Source organism: Littorina saxatilis, unplaced genomic scaffold, assembly GCF_037325665.1.
Source record: "Littorina saxatilis isolate snail1 unplaced genomic scaffold, US_GU_Lsax_2.0 scaffold_356, whole genome shotgun sequence".
NCBI lineage: Eukaryota > Metazoa > Mollusca > Gastropoda > Littorinimorpha > Littorinidae > Littorina > Littorina saxatilis.
The window spans coordinates 87,718-108,443 of NW_027128839.1; the positions used below are offsets into that span (position 1 = coordinate 87,718).

At 39.8% G+C, this 20,726-nt stretch overlaps 1 protein-coding gene across 2 annotated transcripts in view; it reads left to right on the forward strand.

Moving 5' to 3' along the window:
- LOC138957165 (protein mono-ADP-ribosyltransferase PARP15-like) overlaps positions 1 to 20,726 on the forward strand; it is a 45,825-nt gene that overhangs the window by 12,197 nt on the left and 12,902 nt on the right. For both annotated transcript variants that reach the window (XM_070328322.1, XM_070328323.1), the window contains 3 exons: positions 7,301 to 7,364; positions 11,414 to 11,472; positions 18,388 to 18,630. In XM_070328322.1, the coding sequence (XP_070184423.1) occupies positions 7,301 to 7,364; positions 11,414 to 11,472; positions 18,388 to 18,630 (366 nt within the window). The remainder of the gene's footprint in view (positions 1 to 7,300; positions 7,365 to 11,413; positions 11,473 to 18,387; positions 18,631 to 20,726) is intronic.

The window sequence follows — 20,726 nt, forward strand, 5'->3', positions numbered from 1 at the left end:
GTACCTCTCTTTGTTTTAACTTTCTGAGCGTGTTTTTAATCCAAACATATCATATCTATATGTTTTTGGAATCAGGAACCGACAAGGAATAAGATGAAAGTGTTTTTAAATTGATTTCGACAATTTAATTTTGATAATAATTTTTATATATTTAATTTTCAGAGCTTGTTTTTAATCCAAATATAACATATTTATATGTTTTTGGAATCAGAAAATGATGGAGAATAAGATGAACGTAAATTTGGATCGTTTTATAAATTTTTATTTTTTTTTACAATTTTCAGATTTTTAATGACCAAAGTCATTAATTAATTTTTAAGCCACCAAGCTGAAATGCAATACCGAAGTCCGGGCTTCGTCGAAGATTGCTTGACCAAAATTTCAATCAATTTGGTTGAAAAATGAGGGCGTGACAGTGCCGCCTCAACTTTCACGAAAAGCCGGATATGACGTCATCAAAGACATGTATCAAAAAATGAAAAAAACGTTCGGGGATTTCATACCCAGGAACTCTCATATCAAATTTCATAAAGATCGGTCCAGTAGTTTAGTCTGAATCGCTCTACACACACACACACACACACACACACACACACACACACACGCACAGACACACACACATACACCACGACCCTCGTCTCGATTCCCCCCTCGATGTTAAAACATTTAGTCATAACTTGACTAAATGTAAAAAACGCTGGCGCTGGACCCGAGTACTCTTCAGACTGGCTCGCTCCGCCAGTATGAAAGTTTTTGTCTTGTGCACGTGGATTTAAAAAAAAAATTGTTTTTATTTATTTTACACAATTAAAAAAATTATTAGAGTAAAATAAAACATTAAAACGTTCATAATAAACAATAGTAAACAAGAATTTAAAAAAAAAAATTATATAGACCGCCCATGCCGGGAATCGAACCCGGATCACTTGGATTTAAAAAAAAGAAAATAAGTTTTTTTTTAATTTATTTTACACAATTAAAAAAATTATTAGAGTAAAATAAAACATTAACATGCTCATAATAAACAATAGTAAACAAGAATTTAAAAAAAAATAAATTAAAAAAGAATAGACCGCCCATACCGGGAATTGAACCCGGATCACTTTTGCCATAGATGAATCGCTTTCCACCCGGATCACTTGGATTTAAAAAATAATAATAATAATAATAATTATTTATTTATTTTACACAATTAAAAAAATTATTAGAGTAAAATAAAACATTAAAACGTTCATAATAAACAATAGTAAACAAGAATTAAAAAAAAATTAAAAAAATTTTAAAAAAAATAGACCGCCCATGCCGGGAATCGAACCCGGATCACTTTGGCCACCAAGCCACTAACTCTGACAATTTTCCCAGTGAACTCAAATGCCTAGGGTGCTAAAATTAGGTCGCCCAGCACGCGAAGTGCACACACACACACACACACACACACACACACACACACACACACACAAACAGTAACACTAACACATGTGCACAAAATGAACACACACACACACACACACACACACACACACCGCGCGCAAACGACAGATCCTGCAGCAGACGACAGATCTATAGCAGACGACTGTCTCTCTTTCAGTCTCACCGAGACCAAAATAATCCCCACCCGCTGGCTGGCTTGCAAATCATGCTTTTCTCGTCACTGTGTGACGTGTTTCGCTGTTCTATCAGCTCAATGGCTGGCTGTCGCTCCGATTGAATTCGTCCAACCGTCAAGAATTTTTTTTTGGGGGGGGCATTTAGGTCCCAGGTAACATTATGAAGTTTTAATACGATCAATCGGACCTATTATCAAGTTAGTGTATCAACTTTTGAACGAACTGCGCCCAGTAGTTTCCCAGCAATAAGCTGTTAAGTCGAGACAGATACACAGACAGACAGACAGACACACAATTAAAGTCTGCTGGACCCTCCTACTGCGTACTCGGGGATAAGCAGTCTTCAATGCATTAAATCGAAAATGTGTTGGACAGGGCACACTAGTTTTAGTCTAAAGATGTGTTTTGGGGTTCTCGACATTTTTAAGTCTCTGAACACCATATAATCATTTGTCGATGTAATTCTGTCATCTGCATCCTCCTATTTGCAATTAAGTAATCATTTTAAAGTGATTTCCTAAAATTTCACATGATTGATTGTGAACATTTTGGACACTGTTTTCCCAGAATCGTTTCTTGAGCACCAGTGCCGTCATTTAGAATTACTCAAAGTTTATACTTTCCCTATTTTGGACTAAAACCAAGTTCACAGTGTGTGTGTGTGTGTGTGTGTGTGTGTGTAGACTGAGGTTGCGCACCTCGTCTCAGTGAGTCAGTAGATAGTAAACAAGTCGCGTAAGGCGAAAATACAATATTTAGTCAAGTAGCTGTCGAACTCACAGAATGAAACTGAACGCAACGCAACGCAGCAAGACCGTATACTCGTAGCATCGTCACTCCACCGCCCGTGGCAAAGGCAGTGCACGTGGAATTGACAAGCAGAGCGGGGTATTCGTTGCGCTGAGAAGGATAGCACGCTTTTCTGTACCTCTCTTCGTTTTAACTTTCTGAGCGTGTTTTTAATTCAAACATATCATATCTATATATTTTTGGAATCAGGAACCGACAAGGAATAAGATGAAAGTGTTTTTAAATTGATTTCGAAAAAAAAAAATTGATAATAATTTTTATATATTTAATTTTCAGAGCTTGTTTTTAATGTGAATATAACATATTTATATGTTTTTGGAATCAGAAAATGATGGAGAATAAGATAAACGTAAATTGGGATCGTTTTATAAATTTTTATTTTTTTTTACAATTTTCCGATTTTTAATGACCAAAGTCATTAATTAATTTTTAAGCCACCAAGCTGAAATGCAATACCGAACCCCGGGCTTCGTCGAAGAGTACTTGACCAAAATTTCAACCAATTTGGTTGAAAAATGAGGGCGTGACAGTGCCGCCTCAACTTTCAGGAAAAGCCGGATATGACGTCATCAAAGACATTTATCAAAAAAATGAAAAAAACGTTCGGGGATTTCATACCCAGGAACTCTCATGTCAAATTTCATAAAGATCGGTCCAGTAGTTTAGTCTGAATCGCTCTACACACACACACAGACACACAGACACACGCACATACACCACGACCCTCGTTTCGATTCCCCCTCGATGTTAAAATATTTAGTCAAAACTTGACTAAATATAACAAGTCGCGTAAGGCGAAAATACAATATTTAGTCAAGTAGCTGTCGAACTCACAGAATGAAACTGAACGCAATGCCATTTTTCAGCAAGACCGTATACTCGTAGCATCGTCAGTCCACCGCTCATGGCAAAGGCAGTGAAATTGACAAGAAGAGCGGGGTAGTAGTTGCGCTAAGAAGGATAGCACGCGTTTCTGTACCTCTCTTTGTTTTAACTTTCTGAGCGTGTTTTTAATCCAAACATATCATATCTATATGTTTTTGGAATCAGGAACCGACAAGGAATAAGATGAAAGTGTTTTTAAATTGATTTGGACAATTTAATTTTGATAATAATTTTTATATATTTAATTTTCAGAGCTTGTTTTTAATCCGAATATAACATATTTTTATGTTTTTGTAATCGGCAAATGATGGAGAATAAGATAAACGTAAATTTGGATCGTTTTATAAATTTTTATTTTTTTTTACAATTTTCAGATTTTTAATGACCAAAGTCATTAATTAATTTTTAAGCCACCAAGCTGAAATGCAATACCGAAGTCCGGGCTTCGTCGAAGATTACTTGACCAAAATTTCAACCAATTTGGTTGAAAAATGAGGGCGTGACAGTGCCGCCTCAACTTTCACGAAAAGCCGGATATGACGTCATCAAAGACATTTATCAAAAAAATGAAAAAAACGTATGGGAATTTCATACCCAGGAACTCTCATGTCAAATTTCATAAAGATCGGTCCAGTAGTTTAGTCTGAATCGCTCTACACACACACACAGACACACAGACACAGAGACAGACACACGCACATACACCACGACCCTCGTTTCGATTCCCCCTCGATGTTAAAATATTTAGTCAAAACTTGACTAAATATAAAAACAAGTCGCGTAAGGCGAAAATACAATATTTAGTCAAGTAGCTGTCGAACTCACAGAATGAAACTGAACGCAATGCCACGCAGCAAGACCGTATACTCGTAGCATCGTCAGTCCACCGCTCATGGCAAAGGCAGTGAAATTGACAAGAAGAGCGGGGTAGTAGTTGCGCTAAGAAGGATAGCACGCTTTTCTGTAGCTCTCTTTGTTTTAACTTTCTGAGCGTGTTTTTAATCCAAACATATCATATCTATATGTTTTTAGAATCAGGAACCGACAAGGAATAAGATGAAAGTGTTTTTAAATTGATTTGGGCAATTTAATTTTGATAATAATTTTTATATATTTAATTTTCAGAGCTTGTTTTTAATCCAAATATAACATATTTATATGTTTTTGGAATCAGCAAATGATGGAGAATAAGATAAACGTAAATTTGGATCGTTTTATAAATTTTAATTTTTTTTTACAATTTTCAGATTTTTAATGACCAAAGTCATTAATTAATTTTTAAGCCACCAAGCTGAAATGCAATACCGAAGTCCGGGCTTCGTCGAAAATTACTTGACCAAAATTTCAACCAATTTGGTTGAAAAATGAGGGCGTGACAGTGCCGCCTCAACTTTCACGAAAAGCCGGATATGACGTCATCAAAGACATTTATCAAAAAAATGAAAAAAACGTTCGGGGATTTCATACCCAGGAACTCTCATGTCAAATTTCATAAAGATCGGTCCAGTAGTTTAGTCTGAATCGCTCTACACACACACACACACACACACAGACAGACAGACAGACGCACATACACCACGACCCTCGTTTCGATTCCCCCTCGATGTTAAAATATTTAGTCAAAACTTGACTAAATATAATGAAGTTTGCAGATCATGAAAAATGCGAGCTTCAGTTAAATGCTACGTGGAATTTGCATGCGTTAGCTAGACTGTTGGGTTGACTTCCTCAATCCAACGGTCTTGATCTGCTTTGACGAATGGGTATAGATGAAAACTAAATCAGTAATGATGACGACCGGAAGACCGGCACGGTGGCCTAGTGGTAAGGCGTCCGCCCCATGATCGGGAGGTCGTGGGTTCGAACCCAGGCCGGGTCATACCTAAGACTTTAAAATTGGCAATCTAGTGGCTGCTCCGCCTGGCGTCTGGCATTATGGGGTTAGTGCTAGGACTGGTTGGTCCGGTGTAGGAATAATGTGACTGGTTGAAACATGAAGCCTGTGCTGCGACTTCTGTCTTGTGTGTGGCGCACGTTAAATGTCAAAGCAGCACCGCCCTGATGTGGCCCTTCGTGGTCGGCTGGGCGTTAAGCAAACAAACAAACAAACAAACAAAGACGACCGGAAGTCCGGACTCCTGACAGGAGAGCTGTCGATGCAAACCGCTCCCTGATTAAACTTCATTTAAATATTTGGCATTGTTTTGGAGCAATTTTGAGTAAATCGTTGCAGGTCTTTCTAAATTACAGTACAGCTATAGTCTCTTGAACTTTTTAAGGTCTAATTTGCCAGAAAACTCTCCAATATGGCGGCTTAGACAATATATGTTTAAGTACAGTGGTACCTGCAAGTTGCCGCGTTAAAATCGAAAACAAATCAGAAAAGCTGAAACGGAACTTTTTTTGCATGTACTTAAAAAAACCAATCTAAGTTGTATCCAAAGCAGTCATATTGTTCTCCTAACGTCTACCTACGTTATGGCATGCTGAACGGAGTAGGTGTCATAGGAGAAAGGGTGGTGTTTGATGCCATTTTAGAGGGTAATAAGACGAAACACGTTGCGTATCAGAAACTATACTCAATGCATTGCCTTCAAAAATTTTGGTGATTTGTCGTTACACATGTCGTAACATACACATTGAATCTTAAGTCATTCTATAAATCGAGTGTAGCCGTTTATTGTAAATATGTTGCGGGAATGGATGTCCTTTCCAGTCAATTTACGGGATTTACAATAAATGGTCCCATCACACAGATCTGCACTCAAACGTGTCTGCCAAAAACGGTTTATGACGGTTAGTAGGGAGATTCAAAGGACAGCACGTTTCGTTTTGCAGCTCGTTTCGTTTGGTGAATGAGTCACCCCGCGAAACGGAACGTGAAACGAGACGGCATAGGCCGCAGACAAGATTTAGATATATTCACGTTTCGTTTCGGAATGAAGGAAGGGCGATAAATCTTCAAGTGAAATTATCACGTCTGTCCTCGATCAGAATGGAAAAAAAACCCCTAGGAGGTGGTCCAGAATCGGGCATACTTTGATTATTTTCAGTCCAAATAAATCACACAGACTTTGTTTATACAAAATCACATACGAAGCCAGAATAAAAATTCGATGCGATGACCTACTTCTGCTTCGCCATTTGCTTTCTTCACCATGAAGTTGGATAAATGTACCAGGATCAGCACCCTTCAAAATATTTCAGTTCACAACAGTTGTCTACCTCCAATGAACACATTCTCAGCGCTGAAAGACTGTGAAAGGGTTGATGAATCTAGCAATGCATAAAATGGCCAACAAATAAAACTGTTAGTGTGCAAAAATACTCACAAAAGTTGACGAAATATTGTTCGTTTTTTGGGGGTGGAAAACGTGACTGCGTTTTGACGTTCCACGTTCCGTTTCAGTTGACCTTCACCTTTCCAGCGAGAGACCCCCGAAATGATGACGTTTACCACAACTTCAAAACGAAACGTCCCGACGTTTCGTTTATTAAATCTCCCTACTATCAGGGTCGGATCAGTTGCTTTGTAAGAGGGGGTGCACTTTGAATCGAAAGTGAATGTGATGTGCGCGAAGCGCCCGAATTTACTAGGGGGGTCCTGGGGCATGCCCCCCCGGAAAATTTTTTGGCCCAAAGAAGGAAAATGGCCATTTGAACTTAGAAATGGTCATAGAATCAGCTTTCCAAAATTTTTTTTTTTTTTTTTTTTGCTGAAGGGGGGGTGCACCTGCACCCTGTGCACCCCCCCTCGTCCGCCCCTGAGTATATATACTATAACTGTTCAACTGTGTACGTGCCCATGCGCTCATTACTTTATGCGAGTCTGCGTGTCTATATTTTATGCCATTCTTCTTCTTCCTTTCTCTTTGTATTCTCTTTGCTGTTGTCTTCGTTCATCCCTGTCCGTCTTACATCTTCGGTCTGCCATTTTTTGGCTGCCTGTCTGTCGGTTTGTGTCTGTTTGTCAAGTTATGCTGTTTCTGTGGTTTCAGGATGCTTTCCAAAAGCAAGGGGCCGGCAGTGAAAACACTTGTAAACAGAGCGCTCATCAGGACGGTAAGGGCATATATATTTGTGTTTCTTGTTTTAATTTGCTCAGACTGTATACATTTCACAAATTTTAAACGTAGAAACACAATTGTTCTTATTAGTTTAGGTATCGTTTGATGCACCTGAAAATGCTCAATACGTGTTTGCAGCCTGTCAGTATCCTTTTATAATTGCCATGGACTGCAAGTGCATTACATTTGTTTTGATACGCCTCGTAAGTGTCCATTGTTCTATTTAATTTCTATTAAATCAGCTTTCCTGTATAAGAGCATGCGCAGTAAACAAAAAGGCAGGCCATATTTTAACTTGTTTCAGTTGTTCTCACTTCAAGCTGCTTCTGAAACACATGTCACAGTTTGACAAGTACAGTGTTCTGTTGTAAAGACAACTTTTTAGACCTAAATGTGACAAAGACCAAAGAACTTCTGATAGACTTTAGAAGAAACCCTGCCCGTGTCCCTGACCTGATGATTGATGGTGTGACTGTTGAGCGTGTGACTGAATATAAGTATCTTGGCACAGTTATCGATGATAAGCTGTCCTTCAATGCAAACACCACCCTCATACACAAACAAGAGGCGAAGCCTTCAAGGCTCACGTAAGAAATCGACAAACAGTAACACAAACTCAATCACTCCGTCACACACACACACACAGTACACACACACACACACACACACACACACACACACACACACACACACACACACACACACACACACACACACACACACACAGAAAGAGCATTGGTGAAACTGTGCAAGAAAGCGAGACACTAGATCTAGATCTGTCTGTCTGCATGTAGCCTACTTACATGGACACGACTGCCAAATAGTCTCGGCCCGCTCAAAATAACAATCACCGAGACTTTCAGTAATTCCATCGCGTGACGTCTAACCCTCGTACGTCATAATGTGACGTCAATGTAATATGACGTCTTCAAATGTTAAAGTTTCTATCACAGACATACATACATACATACATACATACGCCCGCACGCACAGACAGACAAAAGTTAGCATCGCATAGGCTACACTTCGTGAGCCAAAAATGTCAGTCACGCATCTACTGCCTTCAGAAACTTAGGAAGTTGAATGTGAACCCTTCTATCCTTCAAACTTTCTACCGCTCTTTCATCGAGTCTGTCATCACTTTTGGTTTTGTGTCCTGGTATGGAGGTCTGAGTGTGAAGAACAGGAATGTCTTAGTGCGAATGGTGAATGTCAGTAGCAAGGTGATTGGCAGGCAGCAAGCAAGTGTGGAGTCCCTGTATGAAAAGCGTGTGGTGAAAAAGAGTAGGCGGATAGCTTCAGATAGGTCCCATGTCCTTGCCCACCTCTATGAACTCCTTCCCTCTGGCCGTAGACTTCGCACGCACAAAGCTAGGACACTCAGGCTGCAAAACAGCTTCATCCCCAAATTCATCACCCTCGGCAACATGTAAACACATCCACATACCCGACTCAGCCCCTCTTCTGCCAGTGCAATCAGTAGTAATGTACATGTATGTATTGGTTTTATGAACGTCCGTATTTTTTTATTTTTTTTCTGTAATATATTGTATGCTATGATTTTTTGCAATGATGTTTAGCCATAGTCCGTTATACGCGTAGGTGTGCGAGAATATGTAAGCGCAGTGCTTTAAAGATGTCCGTGTGGGAATGTGTAAGTGGGCGTAGTCGAATGTCCATGTGGGAATGTGTAAGTGGAGCATATAGGAATGCCCATGTGTGAATGTGCAAGTGGAGCGTATAAGAATGTGTAAGTGGAGCGTGGTCGAATGTCCATGTGTGAATGGGTAAGTTGAGCGTATAAGAATGTCCATGTGTGCGATGTGTAAGTGAGACATGGGTGTGTTCATGACTGAATGCGTAAGCACAATGCAAGGAAAGGCCAGAGAGGTATGTGGGAGGTGTGTTAACTTTATAACCTGCCCTGTTATATAGTGCTATATGTCTTATGTAAAAACAATGTCCTGCTTGTATTATCCAAGCGGAGCGCGGGCAGAGCCCGCGCGTAGCGAGGTAGTTTTTTTTTTCATCTCCCAGCACTGAAATTTTTTTTGCCAAGTGGTGTCTGTCTGGACATTGTTCTAGAATTCATCTTTTAGCACAATATTAGCGACACTGTTTGGACAATTCTATTAAAATTAGGCGTACAAACTGATTTTGTTTCGGGGAATCCTCTCAGAGGATCAGAATTTTCATATAATATCATCGGAAGCTGTTACAACGGGAAAATGTGAAACTTTTGTCACTTTTTAACATGGAATTTCATCTTTGAGCGTTTCAAGCGGACTTTAATAAAATAGTTATTTGCGAATTAAGCAGCGGAAGACACTCACCGGTTCAACATGTGTATGGTCATTAAACCTCAAAACATTTCAGTAAGTGGTTTAGACAAACACCTCGGACATGTGAGGGTGACTGGTTTGTAGCTGAAGAGTTTTTTTCTAAAGTGTGTTCTAAATACAAATGACGTACTGGTAATGATGTAATGAGTTGTTCTAATCTTGTTCTTGGAACTCTTGCTGTTCCAAGCTTGTTCTTAGCAAGTCTTGGTGACGAGAACAAAGACTATCAATGAAATCTTTAGAAATAACCTCTGACAACGACGACGATGACGACGACGACGACGACGATAACAACAACAACAACAAATGACATCGACGACGACGACGACAACAACAACAACAACAACAACAACAACAACAACAACAACAAAAACAACAACACGAGAACAACAACAATCACGACAACGAACATGACAACAACAACACCAACAACTACGACGACAACTACAACGACTGGGTTATGATGACATCACCAATGATTTATCAAATGTTCAGTGTCAAGGCTGTTAAAAAATCGTTAAATCCTATTTCTTCACTGATTCTTATGAAATTTTAAAGGTAGGTTTGTTGTCCCCAACTTATTTTCACTCCATACTTTTCCAGAAGAAAAACATAATTTTGGCAGTTAAAAACCGTTAAATTTCAATTCTTCACCGATATTTATGAAATTTTGTGGGTAGGTTCGTTGTCCCCAACTGATTTTCACTCTATACTTTTCCAGAAGAAAGACATAATTTTGGCAGTTAAAAAACGTTAAATTTCAATTCTTCACCTATCTTTATGAAATTTAGTGGGTGGGTCCGTTGTCCCAAACTGAATTTTAAGACATACTTTTCCAGACAAAAAACCTTATTTTTGGCAGTTAAAAACCGTTAAATCTCAATTCTTCATCGATATTTATGAAATTTTGTTGGTAGGTTCGTTGTCCCCAACTGATTTTCACTCCATACTTTTCCAGAAGAAAAACATAATTTTGGCAGTTAAAAACCGTTACATTTAAATTTTCACCTATCTTTATGAAATTTAGTGGGTGGGTCCGTTGTCCCAAACTGAATTTCAAGACAAACTATTCCAGTCAAAAAAACCTATTTTTGGCAGTTAAAAACCGTTAAGTCTCAATTCTACACCGATATTTATGACATTTTGTGGGTAGGTTTGTTGTCAGATTTGACATGATGGCAGAATTGAAAGTGTGAGATATCCTGATGTTTCACAATTTATGCTGCATAATTCAGCCCCATAGGCGCTTGAATTTTAGGTGGAGTTGGGTTTTTTTTCAGCCCAAACCAGTAACCCCCACATGGTTTTCATGTCCCTTTCTGAGAGACTTCAAGAAGTTTCAATTTGACGTCATGATTAGCCTGCCGCATTAGCAAGTATGAAAACACGTCATCGATGACACATTTTAAGACAGAGAGAGAGAGAGAGAGAGAGAGAGAGAGAGAGAGAGAGAGAGAGAGAGAGAGAGAGAGAGAGAGAATCATGTACACACAGATGGACGACTTCGCTTGGGGTATGTACTGCCCGGCAGTACACATCTACTTTATTGCTATGTACCACGCCTGAATTTCTCTATGAGATAATAAAGTATTCTTATTCTTATTCTTATATATCTTACTTTTAGACGATGAAACAAAAGACATGTCTTTGAAGGGACTAGTCTGTAACTGCATATCTGTTATTATTTTCGCAACTCTTGCAGAAGCACCTTCATATCCAAGAGTTTCTCTCCGTTGTGTGAACGACTTAGAATTCGTAGAGGTAGGTATGTCCCTTGTTAAATTCGTGTGCTGTAGATAGTCATGCTGTATATCCGTATTATTATTCATATAACCAATTAATATGTTGAAAGATGAATTCTACGGTTGAACGTATGACAAACTGTATACAATTGTTCACAGTTAAAGGCACAGTGCAGCTCACAGCCTTCGTTTTGCGTTTTTGTTGCAGCTGAGTGCATTTACAGTTCAAAAATCCTCCCATGGTAGTAAAACAAACCCAAAACTACCCAACGACGACATCTGTGAAGCTCGACAGTTTCTTGTTCACGCGAGTGCATAAATTAACCTAGTTATTACGTTGGTGTTTGGTCGGAGTTCGATTCAACTGAGTGATTCCGGCCTCCATTTTGTTTTACACAAATTCATGATGACGTCTGACATAGTTTGCTAGTGACGTGTCTTTTCAGTTGTGCATGATGTGCATGTGGTGATCTACCTGATCTAAATTTAGATCCAAAAATAGGTCAAGACCAGCCGGGTCCGAGTACGAAATTAATTCGTAAAAAATCGCAGTTCTTGACTCTTTGGGTGCAAGTCAATGAAACTTGGTAGTTCTTCCAACGGATAGCTGCCTGAGGTATGACTAAAAGCCCCAGGGGCTCCGTGCACCTGGATTTGACAAGTTCAGTACCTTTAAGTGTGTAGTGATTGTTGAAAGGATCACTCAATTTAGATTTAAATGTTTTACAATGCTCACACCGGATGTGATCCAGACTGACTGGAAGGACTAGACAGGCACCTAAATCTAAATTTGGTGTTTTCAAGTTCGTTAAATGACTGTGCACATGTGCAGAATGATTGTAACACTTGAACTTCAAGTGCTTGTTAATTTTTGCATTCTTAACCGCAGTCGCCATGGGGGAACGCGCAAAGCGCAATTCAATTATCGATACTGTTGAAAGTCAACCAGCCAAAAAAAAAAAGGGCACCATTGCCGAGAGTTTTCCTTTCAACCCAACCACTCTCAGTAAACTGTTGAGGTACAAAAAATAGTATAGACACAGTGGTACTGTCCACACCATACTTAGAAAACGCGATAGACAAGTAGTACATGCAGATAACGACGAAAACCTAATGGGTTGGTTTTCATATGCTAGGTATGCACGTATGTTACGCGTGATTGTTCTGAAAAGTGACTATTACATGATTGTTCTGAAAGTATACTATTTATTTCATCGTAATCATGTAAGCCCTCATACGTGATTGTTCTGAAAGCTTACTAATTTACATGATTGTTCTGAAACTCTACTAAAGGTAAACTTGTTTCACCCGTGAAATGTAGTCAGATATGGAACAATATGTGTACCCCTGCCCAACGAAGTGTGTTTGAGTTGATCCGTCTTCTGTGTGCGCGACAGCTTCAGATGTGTGTTTGAGTTGATCCGTCTCTCCACTCCCTTTTTTTTTAGGTGTAGGGGGTGGGGGAGGTTTGTTCATATCAACTGACACTTTATCAAACCATTTGAATAATTCATATAAAAAATGCTGGTGGTTGCTGTGTAATAAAAAAAAAACCAAGTGTCACTGAAAACAGAGATGTACGTACTAATAAATTTAGCTTTCATGTTTGTGTATGTGTGGTGTGTGTGTGCGTATGTACTCAGTGCACTGGCGTCGGAAACTGGTGTGGGGGGGAGGGGCAGCTGCTGTTCCTGGGGTGGGGGGGGGGGGGCAAACATGTCTTTTTGCATCCCCCCCCCCCCAATATTTAGGATGACAAAAATATTCACAGAGAGAGAGAGAGAGAGAGAGAGAGAGAGAGAGAGAGAGAGAGAGAGAGAGAGAGAGAAAGAGAGAGAGAGAGAGAGGGGGAGAGAGAGAGGGAGAGAATCAGAATCAGAATCAGAATGTTTTATTCGCGAAAACACATGTTTATAGCGAAAGGGTGTTGTGGGGTTGGGATGTCGAAGTACAAAGCTTTCTATATACCGAAGCATGCACGATCGCGCAGAGTTCTCGCTACTGGAAGTCCGATAGAGAGTCCACTGCATTTGTCAGAGTCAGGGATACCTTGACTCACACTGCACACCAATACCATGCATCATAACATCGTGATTTGATCAGTCCTTCAGTCTGTTGTTTTCTTCCCTGTGGTGACAGATATTGTGTGACGGCCCTTTTCAGCATTAGAGAACCAAGAATGAAAACATCACGGTGTTTGAAACTGTTCATCCTAAGTAAAAGCGGACTACGCGAGACACTATTCTCAGATCTTCTTCCAGTTCTTCTTTGTACAATTCAGCGTACCGATCTTTGCTGATCGGGGGCAATGTCCGAAGACACGACATGGCATGTTTCTGAATCTTGGTCATGTTGTCTGACTGATCGAAGAACCAGCGTTTACGATCTGTGTTGAAATCATACATGAGCACAACATCATCACTTTTGCAGTACAAACTCTGGGTGCCAATATGTTCTTCAAATACAACAATATCAAAAGATTCATTTCTTCTTCTATCGCGGAGAAGTCTTTGTTTACGGCGGTCTCTCAGTTCACTAGCCAGCAGCTTGATGTGTCTGATGTCAATACCTCTTTCAGACGTTATCTTTTCCATGTGTTCCAGACTCTCACTGTTGTCGTCTGTCTGATTTACCGCACTATCATGCGAACAGTCTTTGGTCTGCCAACCACTTGCGCCCAAACACATGGTGTCGTCTCTATTGTTTACATGTTCCTCTCCACTGCGCCTTGTGTAAGTGGCAGGCGGTGGGTCTGTCTCACGTGCAGAGCGTGGCGTGTCAACACAGGAATGTGTACTGTCATGTTGTGACGGAGGCATGAACTCAGGGGTGGCTAAAAATAGACCGGATGGCGAAGTATGTCAACAATGTTATCACTTGCCTTATTTTCTTGTTCCTGTCTTTTGTTTGTTTCTGTGGAGCACTGTGTCACAATGTATTCTGTTCTTGTTTCGTCAGTCCGTGAAGTAGCACGCCTGTCTTCTGCCCTTTTCTTGTCGCGTCGTATCTGTGACGGGGGTTTGCGTCTCCACGCGCCCACTGGTAATGTCGGCTCGCCATCTTGTTGATCTGCGGAGTTGAAGCGAAGCACGACGACAGGTTTGTCGCCTTCGCCCGTCACCTTCCAGGAGATAAGAACGTGGTCCGCGATAATGGTGGTCAGAATAGACTCCACAGTTTTAGGTAGGCCTAAAACTGACATCTTAGTGGCTGTTGTTGCTGAACATGTCGAACTTTTGACACAGCAAATGTGTTCGTGTCTTGCCACAGCGACCACCGGAAGTCGAAGCGAGAGAGAAAGAGAGAGAGACAGAGAGAGAGTGAGAGAGAGTGTGAGAGAGTTAGAGAGAGTTAGAGAGAGTGAGAGAGAGAGAGAGTGTGAGAGAGAGAGTGTGAGTGAGAGAGTTAGAGAGAGAGAGAGAGAGATAGAGAGAGTTGATAAACAAAATACCCCCCCCCCACACACACACAAAAAAGAAATATATTGTCTCGCGTGCAAGAACTTTATAGCCCAGACTCCCCACCCATCTCGCAACCCCGGCCATCTCCTCACGTCTCTCATCCCCTCTCCACTTGAATTTTTAGTTCATAAACAAAAAAAGTTTCATTTGTGAAAATTATTTGTTGTGCCTTTCGTCTTTAAAGGGGCAAAAATTAGCTTCCATTTTTATATTTAGTCAAGTTTTGACTAAATATTTTAACGTAGAGGGGGGAATCGAGACGAGGGTCGTGGTGTATGTGTGTGTGTCTGTCTGTCTGTCTGTCTGTCTGTCTGTCTGTCTGTCTGTCTGTGTGTGTGTGTAGAGCGATTCAGACTAAACTACTGGACCGATCTTTATGAAATTTGACATGAGAGTTCCTGGGTATGAAATCCCCATTTCTTTTTTTCATTTTTTCAAAAAATGTCTTTGATGACGTCATATCCGGCTTTTCGTGAAAGTTGAGGCGGCACTGTCACGCTCTCATTTTTCAACCAAATTGGTTGAAATTTTGGTCAAGTAATCTTCGACAAAGGCCGGTGTTCGGTATTGCATTTCAGGTTGGTGGCTTAAAAACTAATGAGTGAGTTTGGTCATTAAAAATCTAAAAATAGTAAAAAAAAAATATTTTTTTTATAAAACGATCCAAATTTACGTACATCTTATTTTTTTATCATTTTCTGATTCCAAAAATATATAAATATGTTATATTTTGATTAAAAACAAGCTCTGAAAATTAAAAATATAAAAATTATTATCAAAATTAAATTGTCCAAATCAATTTAAAAACACCTTCATCTTATTCCTTGTCGGTTCCTGATTCCAAAACCATATAGATATGATATGTTTGGATTAAAAACACGCTCAGAAAGTTAAAACGAAGAGAGGTACAGAAAAGCGTGCTATCGTTCTCAGCGCAACTACTACCCCGCTCTTCTTGTCAATTTCACTGCCTTTGCCGTGAGCGGTGGACTGACGATGTTACGAGTATAGTTACGGTCTTGCTGCGTTGCATTGCGTTTAGTTTCATTCTGTGAGTTCGACAGCTACTTGACTAAATGTTGTATTTTCGCCTTACGCGACTTGTTCCTCTTTGCCATGCTTTTCGATCCATTTTGGTGACCTAGCCACCTAAGCATGGCAAAGAGGGAAAATCAAAAGTTTCTATGTGTCCCTTTAAACCTGTAATTAGAATTTTGAGTTGGGAAAACTCAAGAAGAATCATTACATTTTTGAAGATTATAAATAATTTTTGCCTTTGGGCATTTAATTTGAATTTTGAGCTGAGAACAATAAAGAAGACATGTTCAATGTATGAAACGTATTACGTGTTGAGTTTGTATTCATTGGGCGGGGGTATAAATATCAATTTCACTTAAGATTTAGTATCATTGTATCAAAATATTGTTCCATATACATACAGACATACACACAGACAGATGGACAAAGTGAATCCAGTATACCCCCCTCCAACTTCGTTGGGCTGGGGTATACATATTGTTCCATATTTGACAACATTTCACGGGTGAAGCAAGTTTACCTTTAGTAGAGTTTCAGAACAATCATGTAAATTAGTAAGCTTTCAGAACAATCACGTATGAGGGCTTACATGTTTACGATGAAATAAATAGTAGACTTTCAGAACAATCATGTAATAGTCACTTTTCAGAACAATCACGCGTAACACACGTACAGGTCGCAGTTTGACTCATTTGTCCTCACAATGGTCGTGCATGTTCTGGTTTGTGTGTACGTGTCTGTGTCTGCGTCTGTGTTATTGTAAGGAAGGGGATGAATGTCGTCGAAGAGGGGGAGGCTTCGCTATACTGCTTCGAGTTCGTGTGTACGTGTCGGTGCGTGCGTCAGACCTGTTTACCCCCATAAGTGTTTTGGAGTAATGCTCAGCCCCAAAAATAGTAATCCTGGCACAAAAATAGTAATCATCCAGCATTCGTCGCCAATTACAACGCACGACAACTGTGTCCGTGAAACGCAATCATGCACATATATCCATCATTCACAAACAAAACAAATCAGTCAGTTTTTGTTGTCATCATAATTTCAAAGAAGATCACATCAAAAGCACATGCATCACTGATTCTTTTTCTTTTGCTCGTAGTAGGCCTTTTTCAGTGTGTCAAGCGCTTCTCTACTGTACTTGCGCTTGCCGAATGAGTGAGGGCGAGACTTCACCACTAGAATAAGGCTCTCCAGCGTCTCATCAGACAGACATGATCTCTGGTCAGTCCTGTGCTTTTTCACCCCATTTTGCCATTGAAAAAAACAATAATTTTTGTTTATTTTTTTTTTACATTTTTTTATTTATGAAAATCGTAGTCTTGACACGAATAGCGGAATGGCGTATTTTTTGCAGAAAATCGTAATAAATTACGCCAAAATCGTAAGGGTAAACAGGTCTGGTGCGTGCGTGCATGCATTTGTGCGCCTGTGTGTGTGTACAAAACGGGGTTGAGGGGGAGGGGGGGGGAGATTTGCTGACTGCTTATGCTAACATGTAAATATATAGTATGACACATCTCGGTCTTCGGGTATGGTTAGCCGAGACTATCTTAATGTAATCTCGGCGAATACTCTTTTTTGTGTTGATCGTTTAGTTTGATACCGACTGACTAAATGTTTTTATAATGCTTCACGCGACTTGTTGATATTATGTTGAATGAGTTGAACTTATTAAAATGCCTGAGAATTGTAAATGAAGCAAACATTTTTTTTCTTGAGTGATAGCCTAACATTACGAATTGGTATTAACTCAACAGTTACTGTACTTGCTTTTGTACTTGCCTACGAAATGATTGGTTTTGATAATCTGCACAACAATTTTGGTACTTGGGAAAAATATGCAATGTAAATGATGACCAAACATTATTTGTGTGTGGTTAATCGCTCAAAAGAAAGTAGACCTAAAAGACTCTCATATGTGGAATGTTCAACCTTAAAGCAGGAAATTTCTCACCTGATGCACCTATTTGGATGAAACTATTTAATTCATTTCATTAACTGTACTCAAATGCACCAGTGAAATTAACATTCATTATTATAGTATCAATAAAACCTAGCTTAGTATGTATATAACGCTACCAAACTCAAGAAGATTGGACAAGGAACAGATACACTAAGCATTTAAAGTCGGTGCATGACTGTCGCAAAAAAATCTTTAGAGTATCTGCTTCTGAAATATAGTACACATAAGGAGCTATTTTGGGAAAGTTTTTTTGACAAATTAGAGCTTACAAAGTTGAAGGGCCATCCAAATAAATCATTTGCAAACCTCTATTTCTTTCAGAGTGACGGGATACCAGTGCTTCAGGTCCCACAAAACAAACCGTTCATAAAAGAGGTGTACTGACGCTTATTCGGATGTTTTATTTGTTTGCTCTATTGACAGAATGTGAATTTCACCCTACGGTGATATGTTCTTGTTTGTATTTTTACAGGAAATATTTCTCGTGCTCCCAAGCAACCCACAGCTTGACCTTTCAAAGGGCACACTTTCAAGAGCAATTCTAAAAGAAAAAGGGAACAGGCTTCAAGAACAATGCCGACAAAAATATCCCAAAGGCATTCAGTATGGAGACATAGCTGTCACTGGACGAGGAAGCAATTGGGGAATTCCACATGTCGAAAACATTCTCCACTGCTGCCTACCAGATGCACAGGAAAAAGTTAAATTGAAAAGGGTAAGCACATGTACATACGGGACATCAGTTTTAACTACACTTCCGACAGTGATCTGTAAATAAATGGACATGGGCTTCCATGAACACCACCATTTTTGACGAACAACGTTGAACTTAATTAAAGTTCTTTAATTAAGTGATACATTCCATGGAGCCATTTTGGGAACGTTTTCTTGCGAAGTGGACCCTTTTAGTTGAAGGAACATTTGCTATGCAGTTATCTATAGCTTCTCTAACAATGATTTGCTCAACTGAATTGTAACTATGCTAGATAATTAAATGAATAGTAATAAGCAAGCGGTTTTCCTCGTCGGCTCTCCCGTGTCAGGATCGAGTCCCAACTTCCGCACAATTTACCGCAACGTGTTCGTTCGACCGAGTGCCAAAACTGAGGCCGTACGAACCGAAACATCCGGTGTACGAACCATGTACGCGGAATCTGTTAACACACCGTGCTTTCGATCATGAGAGGAGCTTGTTACAATTTCACGCCATGATGCTAGATGTAGAGATTCTATATTGCCCAAATAGCTACACAGTTTGGTTTGGGTTTGAATAGATGACGACACACACGAGAAATACCTTAGAATTAGTGTTTGAGCGTTCTATTTTTCAATCTAAATGCTGTGTTGGTAGTCTTTCGAGACCATGTATATTTTACAATGGACAGTGTGTTTGTTTAGGTTGAGCAATGTGTTTTAACCCCGTACAGCACGAAATTTGCATGCGTTTGCTAGAGTACAGAATAAGTAGCGACCACTTGGTTTTCTAAAAAGACGGAAACCACTTTCTGGTGCGTTTTGGCGCTAGACCTAACTTTTAAAATCTAAATAATAAATTGACAGCTTGTTATACAAACATTCTTAAATCATAAAAGAATTATTTTTTCATCAAGACAAGCTAGATCAGTACAATTCGAAGTTTTGAAAGTGTGAAAAAAGAAAAGCCCGGAAGCAGGGTCACGCAAGGTCATGGTTCTCGTAGCAGACGACGGTTTCCTCTGAACAGTCAAAAGCCATCGCTAGAGTTCTTGTGAACCACAGCCGTTTGTTTCGTGCATAGTCAGAGGTACATAATAACGTGCTATTGCAGACAAGCTCACATCGAGTCGCATTCAAATTACTAACTGACGACTACATTGTGAAAAAGGGAAACTGGATCAAACGGGTTCACGATGGCTCAGGGGTAAGATAAACCACGCAAAAATAAATTCTTTGAAAATTTCTCGCTCTTTATGGAGGGCACCTAGGATGTTCTCAAGCGACGTGAGTGTTTAAATGAAAGGGTGTTTGTACTGTGTTTAAAAGCCTGACAGTATCTGTGATGGTTTACGGGAGGCTTACTGTGCCTTTAAGCATACGTGGTGATCGTTTTTCAAAAATGTATTCATGGGACACAGTAATCAGAAAGAAAAGTCAGGGTTATATGTCTTGAAGACGTCACATTATGGCGAAAGAGGGTTCGACCTCACGCGAAGGAATTACAAGAAGTCTCGGTCATTGTTATTCAGGCGGGCCGAGACTAGTTTCTTCTTCGAAATCGGCCATTCTCACGTGCGAGTGAGTAGGTGGAAGTGGTCATCTTGAACCGCGTTATGAAATTTCATGAGAGTGTGACCGCGATTTCATCAGCAAATCTCACAAGGCGATGCATAAGCCGTGAAACGTAACGCAAGTGTGACACCCATTTAAGTTATATTGTACTAGAATATCCACACTAGAGATTCATTGGTATGTTTTATTCTCTAACTCGGAGGTGCCAGTCTTCGGGAGGAATGCCATGCTGCGGTTTCAAGATTGTAATCTCAGGTGTATCTTTAACAACACAAAACAAGCTAAAAAGACTCGGTTGTGTGTGTGTAGAGGTCACATGCCGAGTCTCAGTAATTATTAAAAATAATGGTCGAAGTTATGAAAAATGCGAGCTTCAGCGAGCTTTTTCATGACCGCGAACTGAGACCATTATTTTTGATAATCACTGAGACGAGGTATGTAACCTCTTTATTCCTCCTTTCTTCAGTTATTCAAAGAAAAGAGGAGTTTTTGTGCGAAAGTTTGATCGAATCCGATCACTCAACCAGTCTACCTGCGCAGGCG